At 38.4% G+C, this 27,961-nt stretch overlaps 3 protein-coding genes across 8 annotated transcripts in view; 2 read left to right on the forward strand and 1 right to left on the reverse strand.

Annotated features, from left to right (window-relative positions):
• Window positions 1-17: 17 nt before the first annotated feature.
• Window positions 18-27,945, reverse strand: LOC134811764 (histone-lysine N-methyltransferase SETD1B-A-like). Its single transcript, XM_063818811.1, has 18 exons — window positions 27,935-27,945; window positions 6,931-7,105; window positions 6,591-6,712; window positions 6,250-6,336; window positions 5,947-6,072; window positions 5,692-5,836; window positions 5,182-5,508; window positions 4,789-5,015; window positions 3,453-4,649; window positions 3,163-3,336; window positions 2,892-3,034; window positions 2,555-2,654; window positions 2,237-2,366; window positions 1,979-2,104; window positions 1,553-1,836; window positions 1,162-1,368; window positions 767-1,027; window positions 18-583 (listed from the first exon to the last, which is right to left on the reverse strand). Exons 2-18 carry the CDS (start codon window positions 7,046-7,048, stop codon window positions 404-406), a joined length of 3,954 nt encoding a protein of 1,317 aa, XP_063674881.1. The 5' UTR covers window positions 7,049-7,105; window positions 27,935-27,945; the 3' UTR covers window positions 18-403.
• LOC134826479 (histone acetyltransferase KAT5-like) lies at window positions 17,070-19,718 on the forward strand. Its single transcript, XM_063838859.1, has 5 exons — window positions 17,070-17,173; window positions 17,363-17,494; window positions 17,713-18,393; window positions 18,551-18,741; window positions 18,978-19,718. The coding sequence occupies exons 1-5, from the start codon at window positions 17,075-17,077 to the stop codon at window positions 19,192-19,194; spliced, it is 1,320 nt and encodes a 439-aa protein (XP_063694929.1). The 5' UTR covers window positions 17,070-17,074; the 3' UTR covers window positions 19,195-19,718.
• The window catches only part of LOC134811765 (uncharacterized), a 29,664-nt gene continuing 27,003 nt past the window's right edge, over window positions 25,301-27,961 (forward strand). For all 6 annotated transcript variants that reach the window (XM_063818812.1, XM_063818813.1, XM_063818814.1 and 3 more), the window contains exons 1-3: window positions 25,301-25,375; window positions 25,568-25,745; window positions 25,990-26,404. In XM_063818812.1, coding sequence (XP_063674882.1) covers window positions 25,303-25,375; window positions 25,568-25,745; window positions 25,990-26,404 — 666 coding nt within the window. In that variant the 5' untranslated portion in view covers window positions 25,301-25,302. The remainder of the gene's footprint in view (window positions 25,376-25,567; window positions 25,746-25,989; window positions 26,405-27,961) is intronic.

The raw sequence follows: 27,961 nt of genomic DNA on the forward strand, positions 1-27,961 counted from the left end.
GTCAGAGAAATTCCAGGTTATGATAAAAATTGGAGTATTCAATTTGCGAACAGTACAGAACAAATATTTTGAAATCAAAACGATAACATCGACAAAAAGTACCACGTATAAGAATGGATTTAAAGACAGAGAGATACTGTTAAAGCAGTAATAAGCACAGAATCTAAGTGGAAGTAACCACAAATTCTGTTCTCACTAACTTTGAAATCAAAACATAAATAAATAACTTCAATATTTACACCACAATTAGAAAGATAACTGTTTGTGATGTCCACTCGATCTACAAGTATGTATTCGATAAAATTTCGATTCGTCGAGTTTTACTGATAACAATAGAAACAAACTCATAATTAAAAAAAAGTTAAAAACACTGTATTCTCTACGAGAATAATTGTAGTTGACGCTAATTTAAAAAACCACGACAAAGAGGGGATTTACAAAGACAGGATATTTTGTTAGCTTCTTCTTCGATCGCAAATTTGTAATCGTAGGTAATTTCTTCGCTGGTGTCGATGTCTCGCTTGGAGTAAATCCCTATTTTCTTTTTCGTTCCAACAGAAATAACTCTGGCATAACAGTTTGGCTGAAACATTCTTTCGTTAAAATCGGTCCAATTGAGAATAATGCACATTGCGATTCAATAAGTTCATCCTTCTAAAGATTAGATAAAATACTAACGCATCATCATAGAAAGTCAAATATTATCACAGGTTAGTGTCACATTTACTTTAAATGAGTAAAATTCTAATCGAAAAGTTAAACTCACATCACAATTATGGTTGATGAAACGAGAAATGCTGCCTTTGTGGGTAGCATCCACAATGTAACTAGTCTGGTCTATTCTAAACAAATAACTGGATCCAATTCCTTCCTTCTCGTACCCCCGTTCTCTGATATTAGCGATTATTTCCCGGACCACCTCGCCCACGTACTCTATGACCAGTTCATCTGCCATGATTGGCTCCTGGGCAAAGAGTCCCCAGTCGTGGATATCCGATCTCATAAACTTCACTTGTTTCCTTCTCGTCTGTTAAAGAGGAGATTGATATAAGACACCGTCCAATTAAAGGGTTAACTTGAAAGATAATCTATAATCAGCAAGTTTTAAGATGTAAAGATGAGACTGTTATCTTAAATACAATACAGAAATCAAATACTTACAGTGAGCTGCATGAACTGAATTTCAGGAACAGTAAGATAGTGAGTTGCTTGTCGGCGCTGCATAGCTCGAGTACTCCGCGCAGTCGTCCTCCCGTCCACCTTCTTAACAGGATATATGGGAGGTGGAGGTGGCGCACCTGGCGCAGCTTCTGACAGAGGTCCTTTATATAATGCAAACTTTAGAGCCATTTTCTCTTGTTTTGTCATCTGAAACGTGTAAGTGTGAGCAGGTGGACTCGGCTGAACATTCCGTAGTAATTGTGAGGCTCGCAAATTTCAGAGACTAAGCAAGTGTAAAAACTTAAAAAGTACTCAGAAAAGGGCACACAGTCACGACTGCAAGAAAGATAAATGGGCAGAGTGAACTTCTCGAAAAAAAATTAAAACTAACTCGGTAGAAGCCCTCAGTTCTCGCACACCCAGTTCGGTGCCTTACATCCGCGGAGGAGGGCTGCCTCCGTCGAGCTGAGTAAGGTATTTCCGGGGCAGATAACCAAGTCACCCCCTCCAGTAAATCTCGACACTCTGAGAAAAGCTGATCGTAAGCCGTTTTGAAGAAGCCCTTGTCTTCCTCCGTCAAATCTTCTCTGAACAGCTGCTCCAACACCAAGATGTCCTCTTCGTCCAGACGGGGAGTATACTTGGGAGGTGTAACACTCGGCAACGTGATTTCCTCTGATAAAAAAAGAAGGGTCAAAGTCTTGATTTCATGTGTAAACACGAGAAATAAATAATCAGATCACTCTGAAAAGCACCTGGAATATTCAGAAATTTAAATGTATTCCTATCAAACCCCCTGAATGTTTCAATATAAAACCTTTAGGCTCAAGATCTGAAAGCTCGGCCTCCTTTTCAAGAACTGTCTGTACTTCTTCTCCTTCCTCCTCAGACTCACTGCTCGAGGAGGAACTGTAGATCTTGTTATATCTGTTACCCACTTGTTCTGTTAGGAAGATTATTGTTTACAAATATTTACATGGCAACGCTTATTTCTAAAAATCAGGAAAAATACTTGATAATGAATATTTTTAAAACATATTTGAGGATCGAAATGAGACGAAGAAAAAAAACGTACTCCTCTTGGCGACAAGGTCCAGGTCGTTAACCTCATCATCGCTGGGTTCCTCTGCAGAATCGAGCTTCTTCGGTAACTGCATTTTCTTAACGATAACTTGAGGTCTCATGCCACGGTTCAACTTGGGTACCTGTAGAAAAACATTATTACTAATTTCAGAGTGCAGAATATTTGATTATTTGTCTTCGTTAATTATAAAAGGGTAATCTGTGACAGTGAACCCAGTTAAATTATGAAATGAAAACAAAAGTTTGGACATTTTTACAACTCAACAGTATTTAGAGTATTTGGTCTGGTAAGGATGTTCATATGAAGTACCTTGAAGGAGAGGTTAGCTTGTCTGATGTGGGAGGATTGTTTAGCGTCACTCATACTTCTCATTTCTGACAAGCTCGGCATGTCAGGTGCTCTACTCGACCTGAACGAATAACAGTTATTTTTATAGCTTTATTAACAGCATGTTTTGAATATAAATAAAGGGATTGTAATGTAGGGATTGTAATGTAGGGATTGTAATGTAGGGATTGTAATGTAGGGATTGTAATGTAGGGATTGTAATGTAGGGATTGTAATGTAGGGATTGTAATGTAGGGATTGTAATGTAGGAATTGTAATGTAGGGATTGTAATGTAGGATGAATGATGTTTCAACATACGTCTGATCAGCGTTATTGGCCATATCCTCCTTCTTCTTTGCAGCTAGTTCTTCCTCCTCCTTCTTTTTCTTGTCCTCCTCCTGGTTCCATACTTCTTCCAACTTTGTGAACGCTGTTTTCTCGTTCAGAATGATCTTTACGTCCTGCAAATTGTGTGCTATTAATATAACACTGCAAATTGGCATTCGACAATGAGACTTCTGATCATATATTAAAACCTGACTAAAAAGGAAACTGTCACATTCATTTCATCTCCAAAACCCCAACGAACCTTCATAAGGATGCTCTCCATCAAGGAAAGCATCATGTCCAAAGATCTGTTTTTCCGTTCTTTATTGCGTGCTTGTTCGAGGCGTTTATTGGCAGCTTTCTCCTCAGCCTCACGTCTTGCGAGTATATCGGCAGCCTCGTCAGGGTTGTAGGACTCGTATCCATACTGGTACATCTGACAAACATACCATTTATAGAATGAGACTGAGATAAGTTGAGATGTTACGGCAATTAATAAAGTTTGGATAATATTATGTGATGAAAGAGATAGCAAGAGAAGAAAATACTCACGTCAGGGTATGTGGTATGAAGCCACTGTCCGGTCTGATATTGTACAGGCTGGACAGGAGGGAGGGCGGGAGTGATGAGGAGGGCTGCAGTGGGTACAGGAAGGAGAGGTATGGGGGGCTGGAGAGTGGTGGGTTCCAGGGGTTGCTGGGGAGTTGTGTTGGGGGAGATGTCCTCTAGTCTCATCTCTTTAACAGGGGACTCCTCCTCGCCAGCACTTCCCTCGTCCAGAGACATAGAACTGCTCGACATGTCCTCAGAGGGACCATCGCTCTTCTGACCTATCACCTTCACTTTGGAGATGTCCTTGCGAGGGACCGCACGAGCACACCCATATGGGTTTTCTGATAAGACGGAAATGTCCTGTGGGATCTCTTGTTTTGGAGCTGGTGGTGACACTGGAAGAGGTGAAATTGAGTGGTAGCCAGTGTCGTGACTGGTTGCACTTCCGGAATTCTCCATCTTTGTTTTGGGACTTACTTTCTTTGGTTCTGGAACTGATATAGGACTGCGGTGATAGATGGGAGACTTTGATCGTTTCCTTTTGCTGACCCTGTCAACGAGATGCTGCTCGTCTCTGGGTCGTGACCGAGACTTGCGGTCGGGGTCTGGTGTTGCTAGGTGGCGATGTTTCTCTGCCTCGTGGAGCGACAAAACATGATCTGTCCTGGGACTCTCCCTGTGGTAAACGTTCTCATACTTCTCATAGTCTTTCACTGATTTGGACAGTTTCTGGAGTTTCTCTAGCTCTTTCGAGGAGGATCTGGGCTTGTGATCGGAGTGCCTGTGGTACTCGTAATATTTAGAGTATTTATCCACCGCATATTTGTCATACTTGTCATATTTAGACCTGTGTTTATCGTCCATGTACCGGTGATCGCTGGGTCGATCTTTGTCCCGGTAATATTTGTCGTAGTAAGCGTAGTATCGCTCTCGTTCCGACATATGGTGGTGATCTTTAGAGGAGGAGTATTTGTCTTTTGAGTATTTTTCAGGTGGATACTTTTCAGGCGCATACTTTTCAGGTGGATACTTTTCAGGCGCATACTTTTCAGATGGGTACTTCTCCTCGGAGTATTTGTCGGTTGTACGACTGCTGCTTCCGCTGCAGTGTTCCTTAACATAGCGGCTTGTTTTCTCGGCTCGGATCTGCATCTCTGTCCTCATCTTCCATTCCTCATACTTTCTCTCAGAATGATCCTGAATAAAAAGCTAGTAATATAACACATTTCTCAAATCGATTATCAAATTTAAGTTACTTAGGTCGTCAGTCTTTACCATGGTTGCGAGATTAATGTTTTATGTTCGAAGATCAGAAAGGGCGGACCAGTTAACTTACCTTTCTTCTCTCCCGGTCCATCTCGTAGAGTCTAGCGTCCCTTCGGCGCTCGTCATGTCGATCAGCTGGAGACATCAGTTCAGACTTGGGGACCTTGTATTTTAGCTCTGGTGTCATGGCAGTCTCTCTCTCGGGGGAACGTTCACGCTTGACTGGCTTGGCTACCGAGTTTACAGGGGACTGTTGTTCAGCCATTATGTCTTCTTCGGGATGGATAGGGGAGATTTCTGAAAAGGAAATAAGTTAGAAAATCTAAACAGCTGTTTACTTTAGATATTATTTTAGGATTATACATATGTATATGCTGCTTACTTTTTAGTGAACACTACTTTACTCATTTCGCCCGCCTACACCTCATCCAAAAACAGGATTGTTTCTAATGTGTGCTCTTACCTGTATCTGGAGGAGTATCTATCTTTGGAGAAACTTGTTCCAACTTCAGATCATGTTGTACTGGAACTGTATCATGATTATCAGGCTCCTCTTGAGTCAGAGAATCTCGCCGCATCGACTCAGATTTGGGTGTTTCGGAGAGATCGCTTGGTTTGCGCACTTTCCCCCGGGCCGTGTAGTATTGCTGAGAGCGCTCGTTGTGTCGGAAAGCGTAGGCTGCCGTCTTGTGCTGAGACCGGAGTTCCACATTCTGGATTATTTCAGGAATGTTGACGACTACTCCTGGTGCTTTGATCAGCTTGTCCAGCACTTTCTTCGTTATTTGACCTGACCATATAGAAATTGTTTAGTTTTTAAATTCATCTTTAAATAACTGATGCGTTATAATGTGTTTTCACATTTTACATTATCAATATTTGATTCAAGAAGCCTTGCACTAATAAAAAAAGTGGATGTTTCAACTTAAAAAGTTCATGTCATATCAGAACAAATAAAATAATCAAGACTAACAGAGGGGATCAGGTTTGATGTTGACGATGTTTCCCATGACGGAGGTACCATGGAACCTAGCTAACACTTCTTTAGTAACACTAGACTTGCTGAACGACACGAAGGCTATTCCCAGATGTTTCGTCGTCTTTGGGTGGTAGTACACCTGGAAATTTGAATATGTTTACACCGATAATTTAAAGTTCATATTTGAGTGAAATTTTGTAGATAAGGGCAACAATTTATATATCTAAATTCTAAATTCTAAACACTAACCTTGAGCTGATCAATGGAACCAAGCGGCTGGAAAAGTCCCAATAAAAATTCTTGGTTGACATTATCGTTCAAACCATAGATGAATATTGACTTCATAGGAGGGGAACCAACTGACCATTTGTCGTACTGTAAATTGTGGAGATTTAAAATTAATCATGATTTACGGAAAAGATTTTACAGGACTTGTAATAATTTATACGTAGGTAGGTACAGACTACAGAGATCATATTCTTAATTCTTCAAGTTGAATGAATATTAAATACTCAAAAACAAAAAAGCATGTTTCATGCGACCCTTTTGTACCTTGAACTTAGGAACTAATATCAAGTCGACCTCTTTTTGCCTCATAATGGAACCAAACCGTGGATCTTTAATAACAGCAGGTTTCTCCTGGAAAACAAAAAGGTACACTTCATGGAAATAAACGATCTATTGTTAATAAACACACTGATCTGTTTATTATTGAATTGAAATCACGTTAATGGTACAGTCACAGTACATTTCATGGATAATCCGTCTTCCTACACTATGTTATTGTATTGTAGACGTGTCCTCAGAGAATAACATTAACGGCGCCGAGTGTAAAATTGAATTGATAGAGCGTATGATTGAATTGACCAGGTGAGAAGATGCCCGAAACTTACATCTGGCCCGTCGAGAGTTCCCCCATATCTGATTACTTTGGTGTGACCTTTCCCTTTGATTACAGGATCGATCATTAGCTTCCAGTTCTTTCCTTGAGCTTCTGGGAGCTGTGCTGTTTGCACTGAAATGGTACGTGACGGGTTAAACTTAATGGGCTTTAATTCTATTTAATTATTAATAATCAGATTACATCGAACAAATAAAAGAGGTTAATCTTTAAAATCTGCAAAATTACTTGAATACGGCATCTGAGAATATAAAGATACAGTAATTATAGTCATGCAAGTAAAATCATGCATTAAATATATATGCGTTAAAATATCCTCAAACTAAACTCACCTATGTGGTCGGCAGCAACAAAAGCATGCTCAACATCTGCACTCTTCATGACATCATTCTTCAGGGAATCGAGGGAGTTCAGTTTCCAAACGTGTTCAGACAAGCTTGACATCACCATAGGACCACGCGGTAGCTTTAATATTCCCGTGTATTATTAACATTATCTTATCTTAACCTAGGATTGAATTGGTTATTAATCGTCGTGTTATCAATTTTTAAATAATCATTCTCGCATCTTGAGGCCAGAAAACAAATCATATTTGATGAGTCTAGGCTCTAGATACTTTAATAGACTGTTTTCTTTTAACATTTAAATTAATAAAAGCAATTACAACAATTACAACCATCGTACAAAACACTGAGCAGTATATTTTAAAACTAATTATTATATACAGATAGAAACCGGAAAACTGAAAAGATATGAGATGGACCGATATATTTATAAATAAAGAGGAATGTCGACTAGAAAACATTATCAATAGTTTGAGTGAAAGACTCATTGTAAATGGAGTTAATCTGCTGAGGAGATGAAGTCTGGGTCTCAGTATTGAGTCCGTCCACCACAACTAGAGACCTCTCTCGTCTCATCTTGGTTTGAGTGTGAGTACTGTTTTTAAAGTAGTTTGTTTGACAATCTCGGTCTAATCTCTCTACACCGCAACTTCGATCATTGGTGAAGCTTTCAGTTGAAATGCTGGTTTGAGAAGCTAATGTAGCACTGTCACTCTTCATGAAGTTCTCAGTTTGAACTTCCCCGTCCAAGTACTCCACCAGATCACAATCTGAGATAAAGGGGTCTAAAACTCCGTCTGTGGCGCATCTTGTTTGGGTCCCGAATGAGTTTTGTTCGGTGTCAGTTTGAGTTGAGAACTCGTTGAGCCCCCAGAATTCGTCTGTCTGTGTGGTAATGGTGTCAATAGCTGATAGGAACTGTTTGTCTTGAATTGTGTCTTCAAACCCGCCAACAGGAGGTTTTCTCAGTTCCGGATATGAATTTGACATATTTTGGTCATGCTTGCTGCTCCAAAATCTAGTGGAATTCTTGTTCGAGGATGTGGAGGTATCGTGACACCAAATTGGAGGGGTTTGTGATGGGACATGGTTCCAGATATTAGCCTGGCTAGCAGCATTGTGGATGTGGTTTGTAATTTTATCATCATGTTTTAAACGTTTGGATTCTGAACAGTCTGAGTATGGATTCTGATCGTGGCTAATTGTCTGGGAGGAATTTGCTGAAATTTCAGATGAATGACTGGGATTAGCTTGGCTACAGTTGTTGTCAGGCGGCCCTGAGTTTTCAGGAGGTTGCATGACTATATTTTGTACTGGTACCAGATAATATTTGACGGAGGAGTCTCCAACATTAATGGCAGTGTCCACTGTTATCTTGTTTTCTGACGATTCTGGCAATTCGTCCGAACCTTTCTGAATATCCTGCAAATGCTTTTCACGGCAATGTCTAGACAATGACGAAAATCCAGTAAAAGTTCGAGAGCAGTAATCGCATTTCATTGTTCCAGAACTGCAGTTTTTAACGTGGCGGGTCCAAGTGTTTGAGCTAGAAAATGTTTTGAAACAGACTTTACACCGGAAATCGTGCTCCGTGCGATGCATGCGATCATAATGGTTCTGTAAATGCTGAAATCTAGTGAACATTTTCCCCTGTTCTTTGCAGTTTGAAATTGGACATCTGAACGTGGAAGGGAAGTTCAAATTCCGGTGGAGCTTTCTAACGTGAACCCGGAATTTTACTGACGAGTCAAAAACTGAGGAACAAGAAGAATTGTATTCATTCTGAAGATGCTTGTACTTAGAACAGGTCCATACCTTTCTATCTAGATCATAGCGGTCCACTATCAGAGGCTTATCATTGGATGCCATTTAAACTAGGACAGCAAAGGTTAAGCACAGCCTCTAGCACAATACATATCTAACAACTCAATCAGAAAAAAAGCAAAGTGTCAGCAACCTGGGCAAAAATCTTAACAGGATATAATCTGATATTACATCACTGGAATTATATCTGAAATACCAAAATACACTGAAGGAGTTCGCTCTAGATATTAGAATGCAACACAAGCAAAACCTGGGCAAACCTAGCATGTTCATAAAACTAAAGCCAATCAGAATGATCATCTTGTTAATGGCATACTATACTGAACAAAAATAATCTTAAAACGATCGAGTTCTATTTTAAGTCTGAGAAAACATTCACCGAAGGCAGGTCATCGGTACTGAATAAAATTTAAGATCAAAGCAAGACAAATTGAATATTGAGCATACAACCTACACCATAAACAAATTACAAGCATCAACAAACTACAAGCTGAGAATAAGATGCCAGCAAATATGGGGGGGATACAAACGATAATGCAATCCAACACAATCGCCCGAGCGAGTATAACGCTAGAGATTGAGCGATACGAAGTCACAAGGAATGGACTCCAATGCAAGAAACATAAGAGTCACTGCCGTATGTAGCAATATTGCATCCAAAAGCTTGACAAGATAAGACATGAACATGGTGAGAACGGTTACCGCCAAATTTCAGCAACGTTTTTCAAATCACGTAACAGCACTGATATACATCAGGCCACGCTGAAACACATACAAATGTATGAACGCCTGCTAGTTGATGCAGAGCGCCTGAAAATTGATGCGTGACGTCACATTTCCTTCCTTTACTACGCGCGGCTTCGTTCTTTTGCTCAGTGTGCTGCGGTTGTCCTTTAGCTTTGGCTGGTGAACTGTTATGAAAATTCTAGCTACGCTCATTTGCTTATCAAATTTCTTTACATGAAATTGAACCTACTTATTTATCACGCTGGCTGCTGCTCCCAAACCGACAAACTAACTGACTTGTATCGTTTAGGCGAATTAGTAAGAATTATTAAATAATCGTTAAGGTTGAACATGATGGTCTAACCATGCTATTTCCAAGTTTTCAGATTGCCAGACAAAGCTAAAGAGACAGCATTGAAAGGGAGAAAAGAAATCTGCCGGAGAACTGTCCGGAGAGTGAGTGAGCCGAATACAATATCGAATCCGGGAGAAGTGCTAGTGACTCTTGTCCTTCTAAAACAAGCTAAAATGAAGCCTCCATACTCTACCAACCTATATTAGTGTCCAGAAATGATCAGTAGCTCAAAGCTTGAATGTGTGGGTCCTGTGTGAGTTTTGAATATAATTAACTGATCAAACTGAGGAATCCTTGCCGTGGAAGGGTGGGGAAATTGAAATGAATGAGAAAATGAAAGAAATTCCCCGTTCCTCTCCTGAGAAACCTCCATGTTGCCCTGCTTCGTCATAATATAAGAAAAAGTTTTACATTTTGCACGCTGACAGACCGTTTGGTTTGGGGGCAGCAAATAGCCAGAAGTTTACCTGTTTTACGTGTTTTTTAATCTTTAACTTCGTTTTACGTCCTTATTCTCTTAATTATTCTCTTATTTTATAACTTAACTACTCTTCACGTTTTTAGTTGTTCTGTACTTTGTTGCCTTGGCCGAATCCAATATCTTGACCCATGCAAGCCTCAAATAGCCTACTCTTTACGCCTATACTTTACTGCCGGGCATTGCCATAGCGACATTTACTACAAAGAAAATTAGATTTATAAATATTCCTGCTTCTTTGAGCCATTTATTCCCTATATGGAATAATCTCTGCATCAGCTGAGCATAGAACGTTGACCGTATATGGAATAAACTGTGTCACGTGAGGGAAAAGTCGTGCACATGACGCCGCGCGGCCAATCACAAGCGAGCGAGCGTAATGTGTTGAGCCATCTCGATGTGTGTGATTATATTGCTCTCTCTACTGACTTTGCTAGCTCACCACACAATACAAAGGCAGGAGCAGATCAAGTCTCTTCCGCCTACTCTATGCATCTCTTCTAATGAAACCAAATCCCTCCTTGTTTCCAACTTATCCTCTTCAACAATATCCCTGGGTTGTCCCCAACAAGTTCGCTGTTCCGTGATTTTCGTTTAGCAGTCAGGGTGTAGTGAGGTCCTGTCTATTTCGTGTCTGATTGATCAGATCTCTGTATCATTCATTGTCTGTCTCGATAAAATGTAGCAATATATTGTACGCGGGACATGTAATTATATTCGTCAAGAAAGTTCAATGAGAGCATGTTTAAGAGATTAATCTACATTCACGACGAAATTGTGCCTAGAAAATAAAGTAAAACTGCATGTCCATTCCAAACTAAGATAATATGAAGATTTAATCTTATCTTGAATGTTAAAATACAATTCTTTTGATTTTCTACACTGTCGGATATCAGTATCACTCTGGACTGGCGAGGGAACAGGTTTGTCAAACGAAACTGTAATAATTCTACTCTTATAACATATTACGAATGGTGAGAATTAAAATAAAACGCGAATTTGACTACCTAATTACTTCCACTATCGAACATAGCGGCTTCTTTCGAGAACAATCCCTCATTGCATTGTGTATGAACTTTTAAAAATAAAGCTCTGTTTTTGAAATGTATTTATACTTAGCACCCTAATTAAAAAACTCAAATCTCGCCACGGGCCTACTTCATTCTGGGCGAGTCTGCTTGGATTAGCGTATGCAATATAGTAATATAGTGCCGTGACCTCATTGTATAACTGTCCTAATTCAAATAATTTTGAAATCTATCGAACAAAAATATAAATATTTAGTCAATTTTGCATGAAATGTTATTAATATTGTACAATTGCATGTGCCATGCGTAATATAACCCAGAAGAGAAACTTGATTACTGAGCAAAACATAACCGAACTAGCTTGAATTGTGGAATAATTGCTCATAAAAATTGCAGCATCTGAATTTCACGAACTTCTTTCCAGTTAAATCTCTTGAAGCTGTTCTGGAGTACGGAGTCTTTTATTTAAATAGCTGACGAAATGAAATCAAAGTCCCAGTCAAAGTTTCCTGAATTGCTACCAATACCTCATTCTATGCTTCCTCTCCACGCTCGCCATCTTAATGTAGACACTGGTTGTTAAATCATACGGAATATTCTAGAAGAACTAATGATATTTGGCAATTACTACTCTTTCTGAAAAATATAACTCCGGGAGTCGGAACGTTCGGCTATTGTAGTCGCACTATAAGCAGATGAAGAAACACCGATGTTACCACGTTCAGCCTCAACATAATCACATTTTAACCTCACCAGGCGATTCAAGATATATTTGACAGGGAAACACCACTAAATTAAGCTGGCGGACCTCAGTGTGTAATGTACACTGTACTTCCTACACGAGGAAGTGTTATATTCACTGCGGTAGAGTGTGTAACAGGCTGCTCACTACTATTACACTGCTGCTCTCTCTTTCTCTCCTACTCACCACATTATTCTCCTTGTTTCCCAGCTGCTCTTACATTGGGCGCCCCCCTTACATTGAGTCAATGATCCTGGTGGCACCTAATAACCTAATAATTCAAGAAATTTCCCGCCCTTCAGAGGAATTTAGGCTTATAATCTGTCACTAGCCCGGATTCAATTATAGGTTTTTTCTAAAGAATTATTATGTTTTGTAGAATCATGGCATCAGTAATCAGTTTATAGAATTCAGGTATGTAATGAGATCATCACAAAATTTAAAATTCATCTGCTGATCACAGAATTTGTTGAAATTGCTAGTGGTTTAACATTACATGCTCAACTAATTGTGCATGATGATTTCTCTCAGACTAGTAAATGGCGTGCAGTGACCACTTTCCTGGCAGTGATTAAATACGGTGTACATTTGAATTTATCCCGCTCTCGCTGTCTTACAGCGGGGAACTAAGAGCTGCCGTTGTATGGTAATTAGTCCATCTAACACCGATATTACATTACACTCACATAACTCAGTCTCTTAGTGATGAGGTGACTTTACTGAGGGGTCCAACTGTTCACTGAACTAGGCCTTTCGCTTTTGTATAGCTTACATAACTCAGCGCTCATTTACAATCTGGCGTGTTATTCGAACATTTTCTCCTTTACCGAGTGCATGAAGCTTCGGATATTCGGTTATTTATTAATTACCTAATTAGATTTTATAATATTCTAATTATGTTTTTTTATTTATTAGTCTCTTTTTTTTTGTTCCTTGTATATTAAATTAGGACGGAATGTCGATACCTTCGACATGCATATTTCGTTGAACCAACGTTATTTTACACAGCTATTTTCAATGTTTTGTGTACACTCTACATTGATGTATTAGGTTTCATTCTACTTAAATTTACAATAAAGGGGGTGGGGGGGCTGACCATATTAAAGTATATCCCCGGCCCTAAATCGGGAAAAAAAAACCTACATTTTAATATACTTTAATATACTTTTATATACCCAAAATAAGTCGAGATATATTCTTTGTTTAGATTTGCAAGATTAGCCTATTTTTGGACTAGTACATAAATTTACATCCAGTTTGGTCAAAAAATGGCAGCGATTTTTGATTAAGGCCTCCAAAAAGATTTTAAAGTTCCCATAAAGAACTTATTCATTTCTCAAAAAAAAACATTAACAGTATTTAAAAATTAACATTGTTAACTGTTTAGAAAAGAACATGTTGGAAAAGCGCGACGTGAAATATTACAAAAAACTAAGCTATGCTCAAGGGGGGCTCGCTATTGGAATGCTATTCTTCAGTTTTGTGGCTGGAGTTTCAGCCAAATACTCCATCGAAATGACCTTCACACACATCTACATCCCCTACTGGATCGCCATCCCTCTCATAACCCAGGCCATGTTGACCATGAAAGCTGTAAGATCTGGCAAACGCTGGCCTCTCGGCATCTGGATTCCTTTGTTTGTGATAACGATGATCGGAATCTGCAGTTACATTGTTGCCATGCCTCCCTACAAGATTGGTTTCTTCGAGAGATTCCCCTGCATAGTGCAGACCAACATGGCAAATGAGAAAACACGTTGCACATGTTCATTTGATTCGTCGCAATACCTTACAATAAGTGGGACGGGTACTATAGCTCCTTGCGTGAGGGCACTTACCATCCTCAATATTACGTCCAATGTTAACCTTCTACTTGCCATCCTGGCCGTAATCCCTCAGTTACTGATGTTTGTTTTGGTTTGCAATGATCTGTGTTGCTTGTCCTGTAGACGTGCTGCCTTGGTTCCTCGAATGATGGTCACCGGGCAGCAACCTGGCCAATACCTCCCTGTTCAATCAGAGACAGTCGTCTACCGTACAGACGAACAGCCTGGAACTAGCTCTGGACAAAGACCTGCTGAACCTCCTCAAGCTGGACCTTTACCGGAGAAACCGAAAAATCCTGGCGAAGTTCCTCACTCGTATTAGATGAATGAATTCCAAAGAAACAATTGAGAAACTTTTGAACCGACAACGCCGGAAATTTCTGTCTTGTACCATCGAACAGTCTAAAACATGTATCTAATATTGATAACGATTATAAAAGTTATTAATTAATGAACTTCTTAGACTTATAAAATGTATTTAATTTACTTCTTTTTGTCACTGGGTGACTATTAATTTTATCTGTACACTTTGATTAAAAAACGAGTTATATTTTTTACGTGCATTGATCTTTCTTTAAACTTTATTTCCCGTCTTCTTTATAGATGTAAATATTACTTAATTGATATTTCTAATCTGCTGTTGATTACTTTCATTATAACGTAGTTAAAGAAGGAAGATTCACAACATTTATTCGGAGCCTGAATTATAAGATATGATTTTCACAATACATTATAGACGACATATGTCACAACTACATTTCACAGGTAGTAAGTTATTCAGACCAAACTTTGGTTTGATACGAAAAGAACATGTTGGCGAAACGAGATGTCATATACTATAAGAGACTCGCTTACACCCAGGGGGCCATCGGGCTGATGATGCTCTGTGTTTGCTTTGTCTCTGGGGTCGCTGCAAAATACCACATGAGTGAAATTAACGCATTTGTTCCGTACTGGATAGGCATACCACTTGTGATGCAAGGGATTGCAACCATGGCAGCTGCAAAAACTGGAAAAAGATGGCCTTTAGCATTCTGGATGCCTCTGTTCCTGGTTGTTTTGTGTGGAATATGTGCCTATTTGATCATAATGCCGCCTTATAAAATGGATATCTACGAGAAATACCCGTGTTTCGTACAGAAGAACTATGCTAAAGATGAAACAAGATGTATATGTGCCTATAACAACTACAACTATCTGCAAGTTAATGGAGCCAAAAATGTGGAACCTTGTATAAGAGCTCTGGATATAATGATGATCATGGGAAACGTCAACTACATGTTTGCTATTCTGACCTTGATCCCTGAGCTGTTGATGTTTGTTTTGGTTTGCAATGATCTGTGTTGCTTGTCCTGTAGACGTGCTGCCTTGGTTCCTCGAATGATGGTCACCGGGCAGCAACCTGGCCAATACCTCCCTGTTCAATCAGAGACAGTCGTCTACCGTACAGACGAACAGCCTGGAACTAGCTCTGGACAAAGACCTGCCGAACCTCCTCAAGCTGGACCCTTACCGGAGAAACCGAAAAATCCTGGCGAGGTTCCTCACTCGTTTTAGTTTTGATTTGGTATACAAACACTCAGAAATCCGTTTTGTCACAGGTGAAAATTTTCAACATTAAATAATATCGATAGAAGAGCACAATGCACGGTGCACGCCAAATAATAAATGTAAATAGTTGTATAGGTGAGTAGTATACATAATTGTACAATATGTATACACCCACTTGGCAGCTTGTCATGCATGGTTGATGGTGTGCCTGGTATTAACATAATTTGAAATTATCTGCCTCAATTAATAGTATCCAGACTCTATTATGAAGATTTGAGCTATATAGTATAATTATTCGGATGTTCTGCTGGATAATGATGACAATGGAACTAGTGTAAAAATCTATGATACGCCATTACACTGGCACAGCTGCCAAAAAGGAATACTTCTGGTTTTAAGGTTCGAATTTTTATAACCGTAATTCTTATAACCAAGGACTCTACCGGTTTTCTACCTTCTTTGCTGTCAGATTTGAAACGATGTTGCGCGATAGCTTTTTATTCCGACTCGTGATATATGCTTAAATACAAAGGCTGTTTTGATGGCAGCAGTCCTTGGTACTTGCATTCGTATCAGTCAGAAATGTTCATCTTATATTTCAGATATTATAGCTTTCTAACGCTACCTGGAACTCTACCAGTAGTAGACAGTATCACTTGTTTTCATTCGCTGCCAGTCTTTTCAGCGAGTTTTTAATCAATTTCATTGATTGTAGCTTCGTCATAAAGTTGATTGTTATGTTGGAGACAAGACCTTATTGTTGAAAAAAAATTGTTGAATAAAAATATGAATTCCTTGCTACTTGATCGTGATTTATACTTTGTTTGTCTTAAAAACTTGGCCGCTGGCGAAGAGGCGATGCAAAATTGTTTTGAAACTGGACAGCAATTCACTGATGACCGATCAGCTTGTTTACAGCGATAAGCAAGAAACAATAGAACTACGAATCGCTGTCATGTGTCAAAGAAATTTTAGATCGCTTCCCCGCCAGAGTCCATAAGTAGAGTTGCTATTACTGAAAAGTTTTCTCAAATTAAAGTTGTTTCCTGCATGGTGAATTGTTGTAATATTTTTTAATTTCAATTTTTGATAAAAGCTCTTTTAAAATTTCCAACTTCTGTCACATATTTGTCGATTATCCTAAATAGGGTCTTAAATTATAGTGCATTTAGCGTACAAAACACAAACTGTAAGCGCCCGTGCGCGCGCTTTTCGTCTTAATTTAATATTATCCATCCGCATAGTCGTTTCAAACAGTCTCATTCCTCCAGCCTTCTTACCTTTCTCCGTGCTAATTTATTTTTTAATCTTTCACTACGACAAGCGATGTGGAAATTTTGGGAATGAACCATTTCTCGAAAAGATTCATTTCGTTAATGGTATAATTCACACATCCCTATTTGTTGTAGACTGGAATTTGCTTTCTTGTCCTGTTCGGAACTACAATCCGACATGTATAACTTAATTTAATTATTATAGATCTGAAAAAAACCGTTAATGATTATTCATCTTTCCAGTTCCACAGTTTTATTGTTTTCCATGATGAAACTCAACATAAATAAAATAAATACAAGTTAAATTAACCAACTGTTTTCTTTAGCGATGAAATCAGAGCTAACAAATGGCACGGGTCTCTCGAACAAGATTGCGCTACTTCTGGTGGAAGGTGCAAGGGTTCCCGCCAGGAAACGAAACACTGACGTACGTACTTTGTAGGTATTTTAAATAATTATAATCATTTCATTTATTCCTTACCAGTTTTACTCTTTGTTCGATTTATGCTTCTCATTTGTTCGTATAAAATGGTAAGCAAAGCTAATTCTCTTAAATTAGGGTAAGTGAAGCCCACCTGGTCTCTGTGAGGTAGTTGATTAACGTGATAACTTTTAGGATTGGATTGAAGGGGAGATAGTTGCTAAGAGACCAGGCGACGATGGAAAACAAGAATTTTATATCCATTACATAGACTACAACAAACGACTTGATGAGTGGGTGCATGATGATCAGCTCGACATTAATAAGGTAAATCCTTTGTCTGTTTTGTGAGAGATGTTACAATTATCTACCCTTAAATTCCAGTGTCAAATGATGATGACACGGACAATAACTCTTTAAAGTTATATTTGTCATGTAATCACTAAACAGTACCAGTACCAGTACCAGTACCCGGTACGTAGCAATTCATTTTACATGTGTTATATTTACACGGGAAGGTCTGACACGTAAATTTATTATTTCAGATAAAACTTCCTCAAACAAAGAACTCCAGACCGGTATCTCCCACAGCAATGTTGAACAAAGTGAACAGGAAGAGGAAGATTGAAGAAACTAACGGATACAGCAGTTCCCACAGCACAAACAGCGACACAGACGAAGCCCCACCAATCGTCCCTCCCATCATGCCAGCAGGCCCACCATCTACTGGCAGTCTTAGTCAGAACCAGAACACTTACGACGGTTTAACTCGCATTAAGAACGTCCAGCAAATTGAGATGGGCAGAGCCCGGATGACACCCTGGTACTTCTCCCCGTACCCCCAGGGACTCTGTAATTTACCTGTCATCTACATCTGCGAGTTTTGTCTGAAATATCTCAAGAGTGAAAATTGTCTCAAGCGTCACAAAATAAAATGCAAACTCTACCACCCACCTGGAAATGAAATCTACCGAAAAAACAATATCTCAGTTTTTGAAATTGACGGTCGCAAAAACAAGAACTATGCCCAGAATTTGTGTCTGATAGCCAAGCTGTTTCTTGATCACAAGACTTTGTATTATGACACGGACCCCTTTTTGTTCTATGTCATGACAGAGTACGATCAATTTGGTCTGCATATGGTGGGGTACTTTTCCAAAGAAAAGGAGTCCAGCGAAGACTATAACGTCGCTTGCATTCTTACGCTTCCATGTCATCAAAAGAAGGTAATATTGTTTACCTTAATATTTGTCCAAAATAATTTTTCTTACAATGTAAAATGTACATGTATTTAAGTTTGCAGTAAATAGTAGGCCTAGCGATCTTTAAAACGTATCTTATTCAGCACCGTGAGGAAAGAAACTAACGTATGCTTAATATCAGGGTTACGGCAGACTACTCATAGAGTTCAGTTATCTATTGAGTCAAGTGGAAGGGAAGCTGGGCTCGCCGGAGAAGCCTCTCAGTGATCTCGGATTACTAAGTTATCGGAGTTATTGGAGTAATGCTGTGTTAGAAGCGCTGATTCAGTATCTGGATAGTCCCACTGAGAGCCCGCCCAGTTTAACTATCCTGTAAGTTTTATTTGGTGCGATACAAATTGATATTTGTCTTATTTAAAATGTTTCAAACTGTTTATGTCAGGCGAGAAATCTTCAAGCCTTAAGGCCGATGGCATAGATATAAATGGTTCCTTGGAATTTTGAGGTGCTTTCCGTATAATACAATTTCCCTTTTAATTCAAGAAAACAACTATCGAATACATTATAATAAAAATACGGTGACTAAGTTTAATGTTATTTGTCCACAGAGAGTTGTGTGACCGGCTGTGTATGAAGAAGGAGGACGTGATCAGTACCCTCCAACATCTCAACCTTATCCACTACTACAAGGGACAGTACATTATATGTCTGAGTAATGAAATTATCGATCAGCATCGTAAGAGCATGTTCAGAAGAAAGGTGCGGATTGACGATAAATATTTGCAGTGGCAGCCAAAGGACTGGTCAAAGAGGGGGAAATGGTGACATCAGTCAACTATTGCATCTACAATAGTGATATCCTCCCGGTTTTAATTTTAAATGAATTGTAGATCTGGTGTTATGATCTGCTATTTTAGCATCTTTTGTAATTTTTACGCGTAACATTACTTTTTAATTTTAAATCGAAACCTTTTAACTGATGTAGGAATGGATTGTGTTACAGAGGTCGGAGGTGATTTGGCTAGTAATTCCTAAATGAGATACTTGTCACCGCTGAATATTTTAGCTTTGCATTTTTGAACGAAACTTAACTCCTTCTAGATTCCGTGAATGATCACGAAAATTTTAAACATAGAACTTAATTTAAAACATAATTTTAATTTTAAACATAGAACTTAATTTCCCTAAAATGTGGCTGATCGAACCTCGATGCTCTTCCTACTTTAATATTGAAATGTTTAATTGATCAAATTGAAAGGTGATTATGATAACAGATAAGAACGTATCCACCTGGTAACTTTGATGTATATTCCAAACGAAACTGAAATCTTTATTTTGTAAAACTGCAATGGCCTGTTTTACTATGTACTATATCAAGTTCAATATAATCTAAGAAGCCTATCCAAATCAGAAACTGATCAGTCAATCGTGAAAATATGTCAATATCGAGAGTTCTGCCTTGTGCAGTAAATAGTAAAGATTACCTTTGTTGCTCCAATTACCCAGGTGTCTACGCGTGTCGTGTACTCTGTACTTCGTGACACACTTGTTCCGCAAGTTGATATAGCCATGTATGGCATATGGGAACGGGTAGGGGGGTCTTCTACACTTTTTTACACCAAACATAAAAAAGGCAAAAGTGTAGTTTAAAATAGCCTTAAAAAGTGTAAAAAAGTGACATACCACTTTCACGTAAACCAATGCGAAAAGAGTTGCTCTATCCAGAGCCCTTTCCACTTTCGCTTGCAGTCACGCAGTACACAGTACTCGTAGACTCATGGCTAGGTACGAACGAAAAGAGCACCACGTATTGGTTAATTGGCGAGCCAGGTAAAGTAAATTTAAACGGGTGATAACCGTACAATTGACAATATCCCCAATTTCTGAGCCTTTCGAAGGCTCTACTCAGTTGATTTCGTAAAAGGCGCAAATGCAAAAACAATAATGTCAAAGAAAACAGTAGGCAGTATTCTATACGAATGAAACAGTTTTATAGCTAGACTGATAATTTACTTTGTACTTGATTTTGCATGCACCAAATGTGAAATGGATGTGTCTCTTCTAAAATAAAATATAAAACGGAAACTTGTTTCAACATTCAACGTTCAGATCACTTTTGAGGCACATCAAAAAAGCAAAAAGTAATTGTCCTGTGTATTAGAATACAAAGATTAGTACATTTTAGCTTATGATTAATATTATATTTTTACCTATAGTTTACCTAGAGTACATAATTGTATTGTGTACGTATTTAATTATGATTTTGCAAAAAAATTGACCGACGATGTCAAATGACTTGTGCATATAAATTATGAATGCATTTATAATTTATTGATTCTGAATCTTGAATACATTCAACATTTAAAAACATTTAACTCCGATAAATTTTGATTGACGATGTCAACTCTTTTATTACTAAGCGTTACCTGAGGACCCCAGGCTATTATGTTCATTAACATATAAAATAAAGATTTGGCGGAATGACAGGCTGAGCGCGGCCCAGTAATACTAAGCGGCGCTCATCCTGTCCACAGACATTCCGCCGAATCTTTATTCGGGCTGAGTGCATGAATTGAATTACAATCTCACTCGAACTAAAAAATACAGTGCGGATTTTCAGCTTCATCACGTCGTGACCCCACGGTCGTGGATACAGGAGGAGCCGCGCACTCGTGCGCGGCGGGTCATACAACGTATGACAAAAATTTAGTGCGCGCGCGTGATCAGCATTCACGTAATCGTTTATAATCGCGGCTTCGAAAAAGAACACGTGCACGCTAACTACCAATTGGAAAAAAGTAACGTATACCATACACTGTACACGTTACAAGAGCCGCGCGCTGGGTTGTGAGTTAGATTGTAAAAGCTGATTACTGGATTGTAAAATCTCAAGAAACAAGCGCGTCACGCAGTACGCGTATACACATGGCTATGTGAACACGCGAACCGTGCACTCCGGCCGGCCGGAATGCGCGGACATACCCGGACAGGGGGAGGGGTATGTAAATTTGCGATTTTGGCGCACGTCGTAGATGGCCCCTTACTCATACTGCATACTGCAATGTGCGCAATTTGAAGAGTGTGCTATGGAGGTACAAACTCAAAACTGCGCCTTTTGTGAATTTATAGTAAGGGTTGGTAAATTATGAATGATGGTAAATTTTTCAACCTGTTCTCTAGCTGGCCCTAAACGATTATTCGAAACCTCCAATCTGATTCCAACCCTCACCTTAATTAATTCAATCCCTAACAAAAGCATATGCTGAAACCTAACCCTAACCCTAACGAGAAATTATACCAATTTCCTTATACGGTCATATTACGTGATCGGACAGTTTATCTCGGTAGGGGAGCATTTTAACCCTATCACATATTTTAGGGGAGGGTGATTTGGAATCACCGTCCGAAATACATCGATTCAAGTCGATTTAAATTGTCGCATGTCGGGCCGCCCTTTTAGAAAAATTCCGAAGATCGACTGTAGAGTGACTTACCACGCTCGTAGATTTCATTTACACTAAATCGTTTACGTTAACAAAATTATTATACATTATAGAGCCCCTATACTAGTATTTTGTGTCTCTTGCTTCAACAGGCAACCTTACGCCACTGGTTCTTGGCATTAAGGGGCCATCATTGTTTCAATCATGTAACTGTATATAATTATTATTATTAGCATTGCAAATCGTATCCTCGTTCTCACATGTTTAACCACATCACAATACCTTTCCTTCCTCTGTTTTTTATTGTTTTCCTGTTGTAATCAGTCGATTAGAAGGATCTACAAAATAGTAGGGCCAATTTAGGTAAATCAAATCTAATGAAATAATTTAATTTATCGAAAATCTAGGTAAACTATAGGTAAAAATATGATATTAATCATAAGCTAAAATGTACTAATCTTTGTATTCTAAATGGGGAAAAAGAAGAAACATTGTCAGTCAGTCGAGAAAATTGTCAGTCAGGCTATATGTAAATACTCATTTATGGAAATAAACAAAACCCGAGTATTGTTTGAAAATCAGTCTGATGACCTGACCAAAAATAATACCAGGAATGAGAAATCGTTTGTAAGCATTGTTGCACCAAACTATCTCCAGTTGTGTGTAATATACAGTGCGCCACCGTTATTTGTTTTGAAACTTCCCGCCAGCCACAGTGGCGTAACGTTAGTGGCTGATTTAACTTGCAACGAAAAAGTTGCCCAATTTTCAGTGGCGTAACTCTGCCCCCTAAAATTTTTTGTGTCTCTAAAAAAAAAAAAAAGGTCGGAAACCTTTTTTTGGCGCCTCCCTACAGCTTTTTTGCGCCCCTGGAGCAAAAAAGTGCCCCAAAAATTTTTTTTCACACCGACTAAGCGCTAAATTGGACAGGGGAATACACTAATAAGGCGTTATTTTCAGTGAGAGGTCATAAAATTCAAGAAAAAACCTAGGGGCGACTTTTCGTTGAGAAAGGGCGCCTTTTTGGCGCCCCCTGAGGGTGGCCGGGGCAGCGTTACGCCACTGGCCAGCCAGTCTGAGGTGACTCACTTCTGTGCTGATAATACGCTCGCTTCTCTTGCGGGAAAAATATGCAAATTATCAGCTGTCCACGAGTTTTAGTGCATATAATTCCCGGAAATAGTTATAAACATTAATGCAAAGCCCATAATTTTTCGCCAGCCCACCAATAGATAATGTTCACCCTCAAGTGGCATTTTATTTTCTTAATTTACACCCAATTTTAAGCATAAGGATACAAGGATACAAGGGAAACAAGGATACAAAAGTGGTAATTATTTTATTGAATTCACAATAGTTATATTTCTGAAATAATTTAAAGTTACACAGTTCTAATTATCTACAAATGTGTAGGGATAAGATAGAAATACTATTTTCTTTGAATAGATCGAATTTGTAGAGTTCGATCTTATTTTGAGGATCTATAGCATTGTGCACTGGCCAGTGTTTGAGTGGAAATCTGGGCTCTTATAGTAGGCTGCAAATTGTTTGTTCACAGAGAGAATTGAATGGATTGCTCTTACTGTGGCAGTGAATTTTGTAGAGTTTTATCGGATAGCAAACCGGCTAGGTCAGTGATATTTTTGGGATGGAAGTTAAATTTGTCTCTAACTGAGGAGTAGAGTAAACAGTCAGTTAAAATATGAATTTCGTCCTCAATAGGCTTAAGCCCCTTAAGAAAGTGCACCATCGATGTTCTCTTGGTACTAGGGGGGTTTCGTAACGGTCCCTGTCAATGTAAAGGTTGTGGCAGCTAATACGAAACCTTGTTAAGCTTTTCCGAGCATCAGGGATCTTAACCACTCCTAAGTATGTTTCTGGTTCAAAGTCATGTTTAATTTTATTATAGAATTCTAATTTAGGCAAGGATGCCTTGGCAGATTTTCAGGTGTCTTCTTTTTTCATGTTGTGACTGATTTGGGTAGAGAGCTTAGATTTTGAGGAGGATGAGTGGGGGAAGTTATATTTGGTAAGAAGATTGGAGATGTTGATTGTTGGTATACCAAGGAAGGCCCAGCATAATCTGCTCGTGAAATGCAGCGGAGAGAAGTTCGTTTTCAGTGCTTTCAAGGCAACTATAGTAATCTATTGCAAGTTTGCAGCTTTAAAGAAAAGTGGGTGGCGCCCACTTTCGCCCCAGCAGCCTATATTTGATGCTTTTGAATGGACAGACAAAGACTACTTGATAAACTTAAGGTGGAATCTTTCATAGTGGTCTTGTGAAATGTACTTGAGAGTTGGCTTTGTTATCTGTTTTGGAGAGGTATCTCATGGTTTTTGAGTGGGGACATAAGATTTGGCAGCCATAGAGCAGGATCGGTTTAATTAGAGAGTGGTGTAGAGTTTCTGTCACAACAAAACTGCAATCCTTAGTGACAACACTTTATTTCTCCCAACAATTTGTATCTGGTCCAAGTAAGAGCCTTGTCTCCAATAACTCATCTGGACTTATGTTTCGGAGTGTGCAAAAGCTTCCAGGCCCACACATTCCTTGCCTGTCCGTTTTCAACTCAATTAGCAGTCAAGGACAGAAAGTCATACACCAAATGAGCATTCTATTTTTGTTGTTATAAATTTGTTGATTCTGTAAAATGATCTAAAATTAAATTACTTGTTTCATTGGAAATTTCTTGTTTCATTGAATAAGCTTATAGTATCATATAATAGTGAATCTTGCGGCTAACCTAATTATGATTTATGTACCAACACTGCCTATGCAGTTTGGGAGAGAGAGCTAGGAGGGAGAAAAAGTGAGCCATTTTATGTCAGATTTGTGGTACAAAACCATCAATTAAACCAATTACCACCGGCCGATTTACAAAATTTGCTTATTGGCTTCGTCAGAGTTTTATCAGAAAGTTTCTGATAAAATAAACAGAAGCTATACCGTTTTCTTGATTAAGCTGCTCGGAAATTTCCCACATCCCTGAATGAGTTACATATGGAAGTGAGAGTTTGATTCAGTGTCTGGATTCAAATTAATTTAACTGAAATTCTCTCTGTCATTGCATCATGTATCAAATTGTCATAATTCTATTTGGTAGATCATTCATTTAATATAGTGTGATTGGAACAAGCGAAACTCATATCCAAATTAAAAGTTTCTGTAGATGGTCTAAACCCTATTAATCTGGCAATTTAACTGCTTTTCTGAACTGTCTGAATGGTGCACCTTCCAAAAATAATGTATACATGATACTTTTTATTTGAAGTTGTATTTCCATGTCTTGAACCCTCAAAAATGTAATTTTCGGTTCAATCTTGTACTGTGAAATATCACCATCACATATATAACACATGTCAAAGGTGTATTTATTAATTTTTGTTTTATTAAAAAAATCTTGAAATATATTGTATGACCTAGCAAACCAACATTCTTTCCAGATTGCAATATAATCTTCTAAAAAATGACTATCATTTACAGGCAGCAATGGTTGAGATGAGCACAGCAGTAGAACAATCAAATGATATCCCCCTTAATGATTCTTGTGAACTTATTAAAGGTAGCGTGAACCAATTCTTGTTGCACAACATGAAATTGTTTTTTACAGTGAATATTAACCCTTTATGTTTTCACTTGTTTGCATGAAAAGCATTAATGTAAACAATAGCAATACGATAATATTAGTTCAAAGTTTCGTTGTAATTTCCACTGCACTGAATTATGATTTTACTGATAATTCCTAAACTTTCAGATAGTAAAGAACCAGATCCTATAGCTATCATTACCAATGGTTCTAGTGCAGAAAACAAAGAACCCCTTACCCCACCCCAACTACCTTCAGTACAGTATTCACGCGAGGAAATGTTAATACTTGAAAAAACGGACCTCGCTTTGCTTCGACCCGAATATCTCAATACTATTTTTGATAGGTATAGTAATATTATTTCGAAGCATCCCAAGTATGTTTCGAAACATTTTAAACTTCATTATTCCTCATTATCCAGTTGTTGCATTTAATATAATGAATATATCAGTTAAAGAGTCTATCGAAGATGACGTTTGACTAATAAGCAATCAAATGAAAGCTCGAAATTGTGATAAGAATTATTAAATTGTGTGGTTATAATTCATTTTAATGTGTTTTAATGTATCTTGATAGTACTTTCTACGCAGAGAAGGGCGCTGGGACCCGATGGCTTGGCACTGTGGACAACCTCTGGTTGAAGCAGAAACACCACCCGTCGGCACTCTTGAATTCAGAAAGCGAACTCGCTCCAATGCTGCAGACAGTAAGGATTTAGAAGTCATACTTTCACCGCAGCGGATGAGTTTCGGTAATGGATGTGCAGGAAGCAAAATACCGCCACCATCAGACAGTAGCAATTCAAATACCAAGCGCCTAAACGGACTCTTACCGAAAACTAAATTCGATAAAAATGCTTCTGAAAGGACTCGAGATCCTGATCGAGAAAAACATCTTCAAAAAATTAATGGCAATTATTCTGGAAATAGAGAGCAAATTCGAAAAGCTATAAGAGATTTGCACGAGAATAGAGATAGAAATAAAGACGGTACTGTACCTACTAAGGTTTGTAAATATCTTTTTCTTTTGTAATTGAATTATTTCATCATGTGCTGTACTTTATTCTGAACCTTTTTGAATACCATTAATGGAGCACTAAGGGTGTGCCATGATTTTTTGAATGGTGAGAAATTCAGAGATTTAACTATTTTTGCCATTCATATATTTAATTATTATCGGATGTTTTTTAAAGTCACCAGTTTTTATGTTTTAATTTGTTTTATAGATGTACATTGACCGTTCTTCGCTGTCACGTTGATGATCATTACACGTTAATTGTGCTGTGTTCGGAAGCGCCTTTCTGATTTGAATGTGACTCCATGTACAAATATCGATCACCGCGATTATAAATAGCCCACAATCACCATTTCATAACAGCACTGCAATTAGCAATAATTGTACCCGTGGTAGTTTGATAATCTAATACAGCTACAGGGAATACAAACTGTAATCTGAATAGAGACTGAATTATCGCAGCTGTACCTGTATAATTATTACATTCCATCTCTTGCCAGACTTTAGCACACACGTGATGTCACGTGATCTTGCTAACGAGGCTAAGAAGCGCCGTGCCGTCTACTGCCAATTCTATTTTGAGAATCCAAACTAAACAAAATTAACGCCGTTTGGACAGGCGTGAAATAGTGTTATCACCCACCCATGTTATCCGTCGAAACATGGTAATTAACATTTAACATACATGTTTTATGGAAATTAGGAATTGCTCTCTCTCCGGTTCAACGAAGTGGTTAAATGCGTGGTGTAATTTTAACGATAATAAATAAAAGCATTAAAAGGTCATTTCACAATCCACATTGTGCAAGATTCAAGAAAGAATGACTGGTTTAGCTCTTTAGGAGTTTCAGAATATCTTTCCGTACTTAAAATAGAACAATATAATAGAACCCAATAGAACAATATAATAGAACCACCTGACCCTGAGTTCAGCATGCTTCAGTGCACGAGATTGAGAATAAGTTAAACTTTTCTACTACATCACTCGGACGAAAGGGCGTGTTTATAATTAAGATTCTTATTTTCTGTAATTTAGTGTAATTAAGAATTTAGGGCTCATTTTTAGAGTGCCATACTTTTTATGACACTCACACCGTAATCTACCGGTACGAAGCGAAGTTATCCTTAGCTCTGTCGCAACTTAGATGTCGAACTCATATTATCAGCGCCGAAGTTGACAGATTACTAAAAAATGTATTAAAATTTATCCTGAGAACATCATATTCCACTTAAACATAAGGATGTACTTATTACCTATTCAATAAGCTCATTACAGTAAACCACAGCTTACTGCAGTACAGTACATGCCATGCTTCAATAACTTTGTTCAACTGCGGTTAGTGGTATGTGTACTCATGAGTCATGATGAGCAAATGGCATGCATACTATAGTCTAACATGAGTCGAGATGTGAGTACGTGACAGAAGCGAGCACTTGTGATATGACGAGGATAATGGAAAGAGTTAGCACTCTCCATTCTCTTAGTTTAACCTCAATATTAATAATAAATATCTTTTTAACCTCAATAAATGTAAATCTTATGTTTCA

Source organism: Bolinopsis microptera, chromosome 2, assembly GCF_026151205.1.
Source record: "Bolinopsis microptera isolate Bmic1 chromosome 2, MBARI_Bmic_1.0, whole genome shotgun sequence".
In the NCBI taxonomy this organism is placed as follows: Eukaryota; Metazoa; Ctenophora; class Tentaculata; order Lobata; family Bolinopsidae; genus Bolinopsis; species Bolinopsis microptera.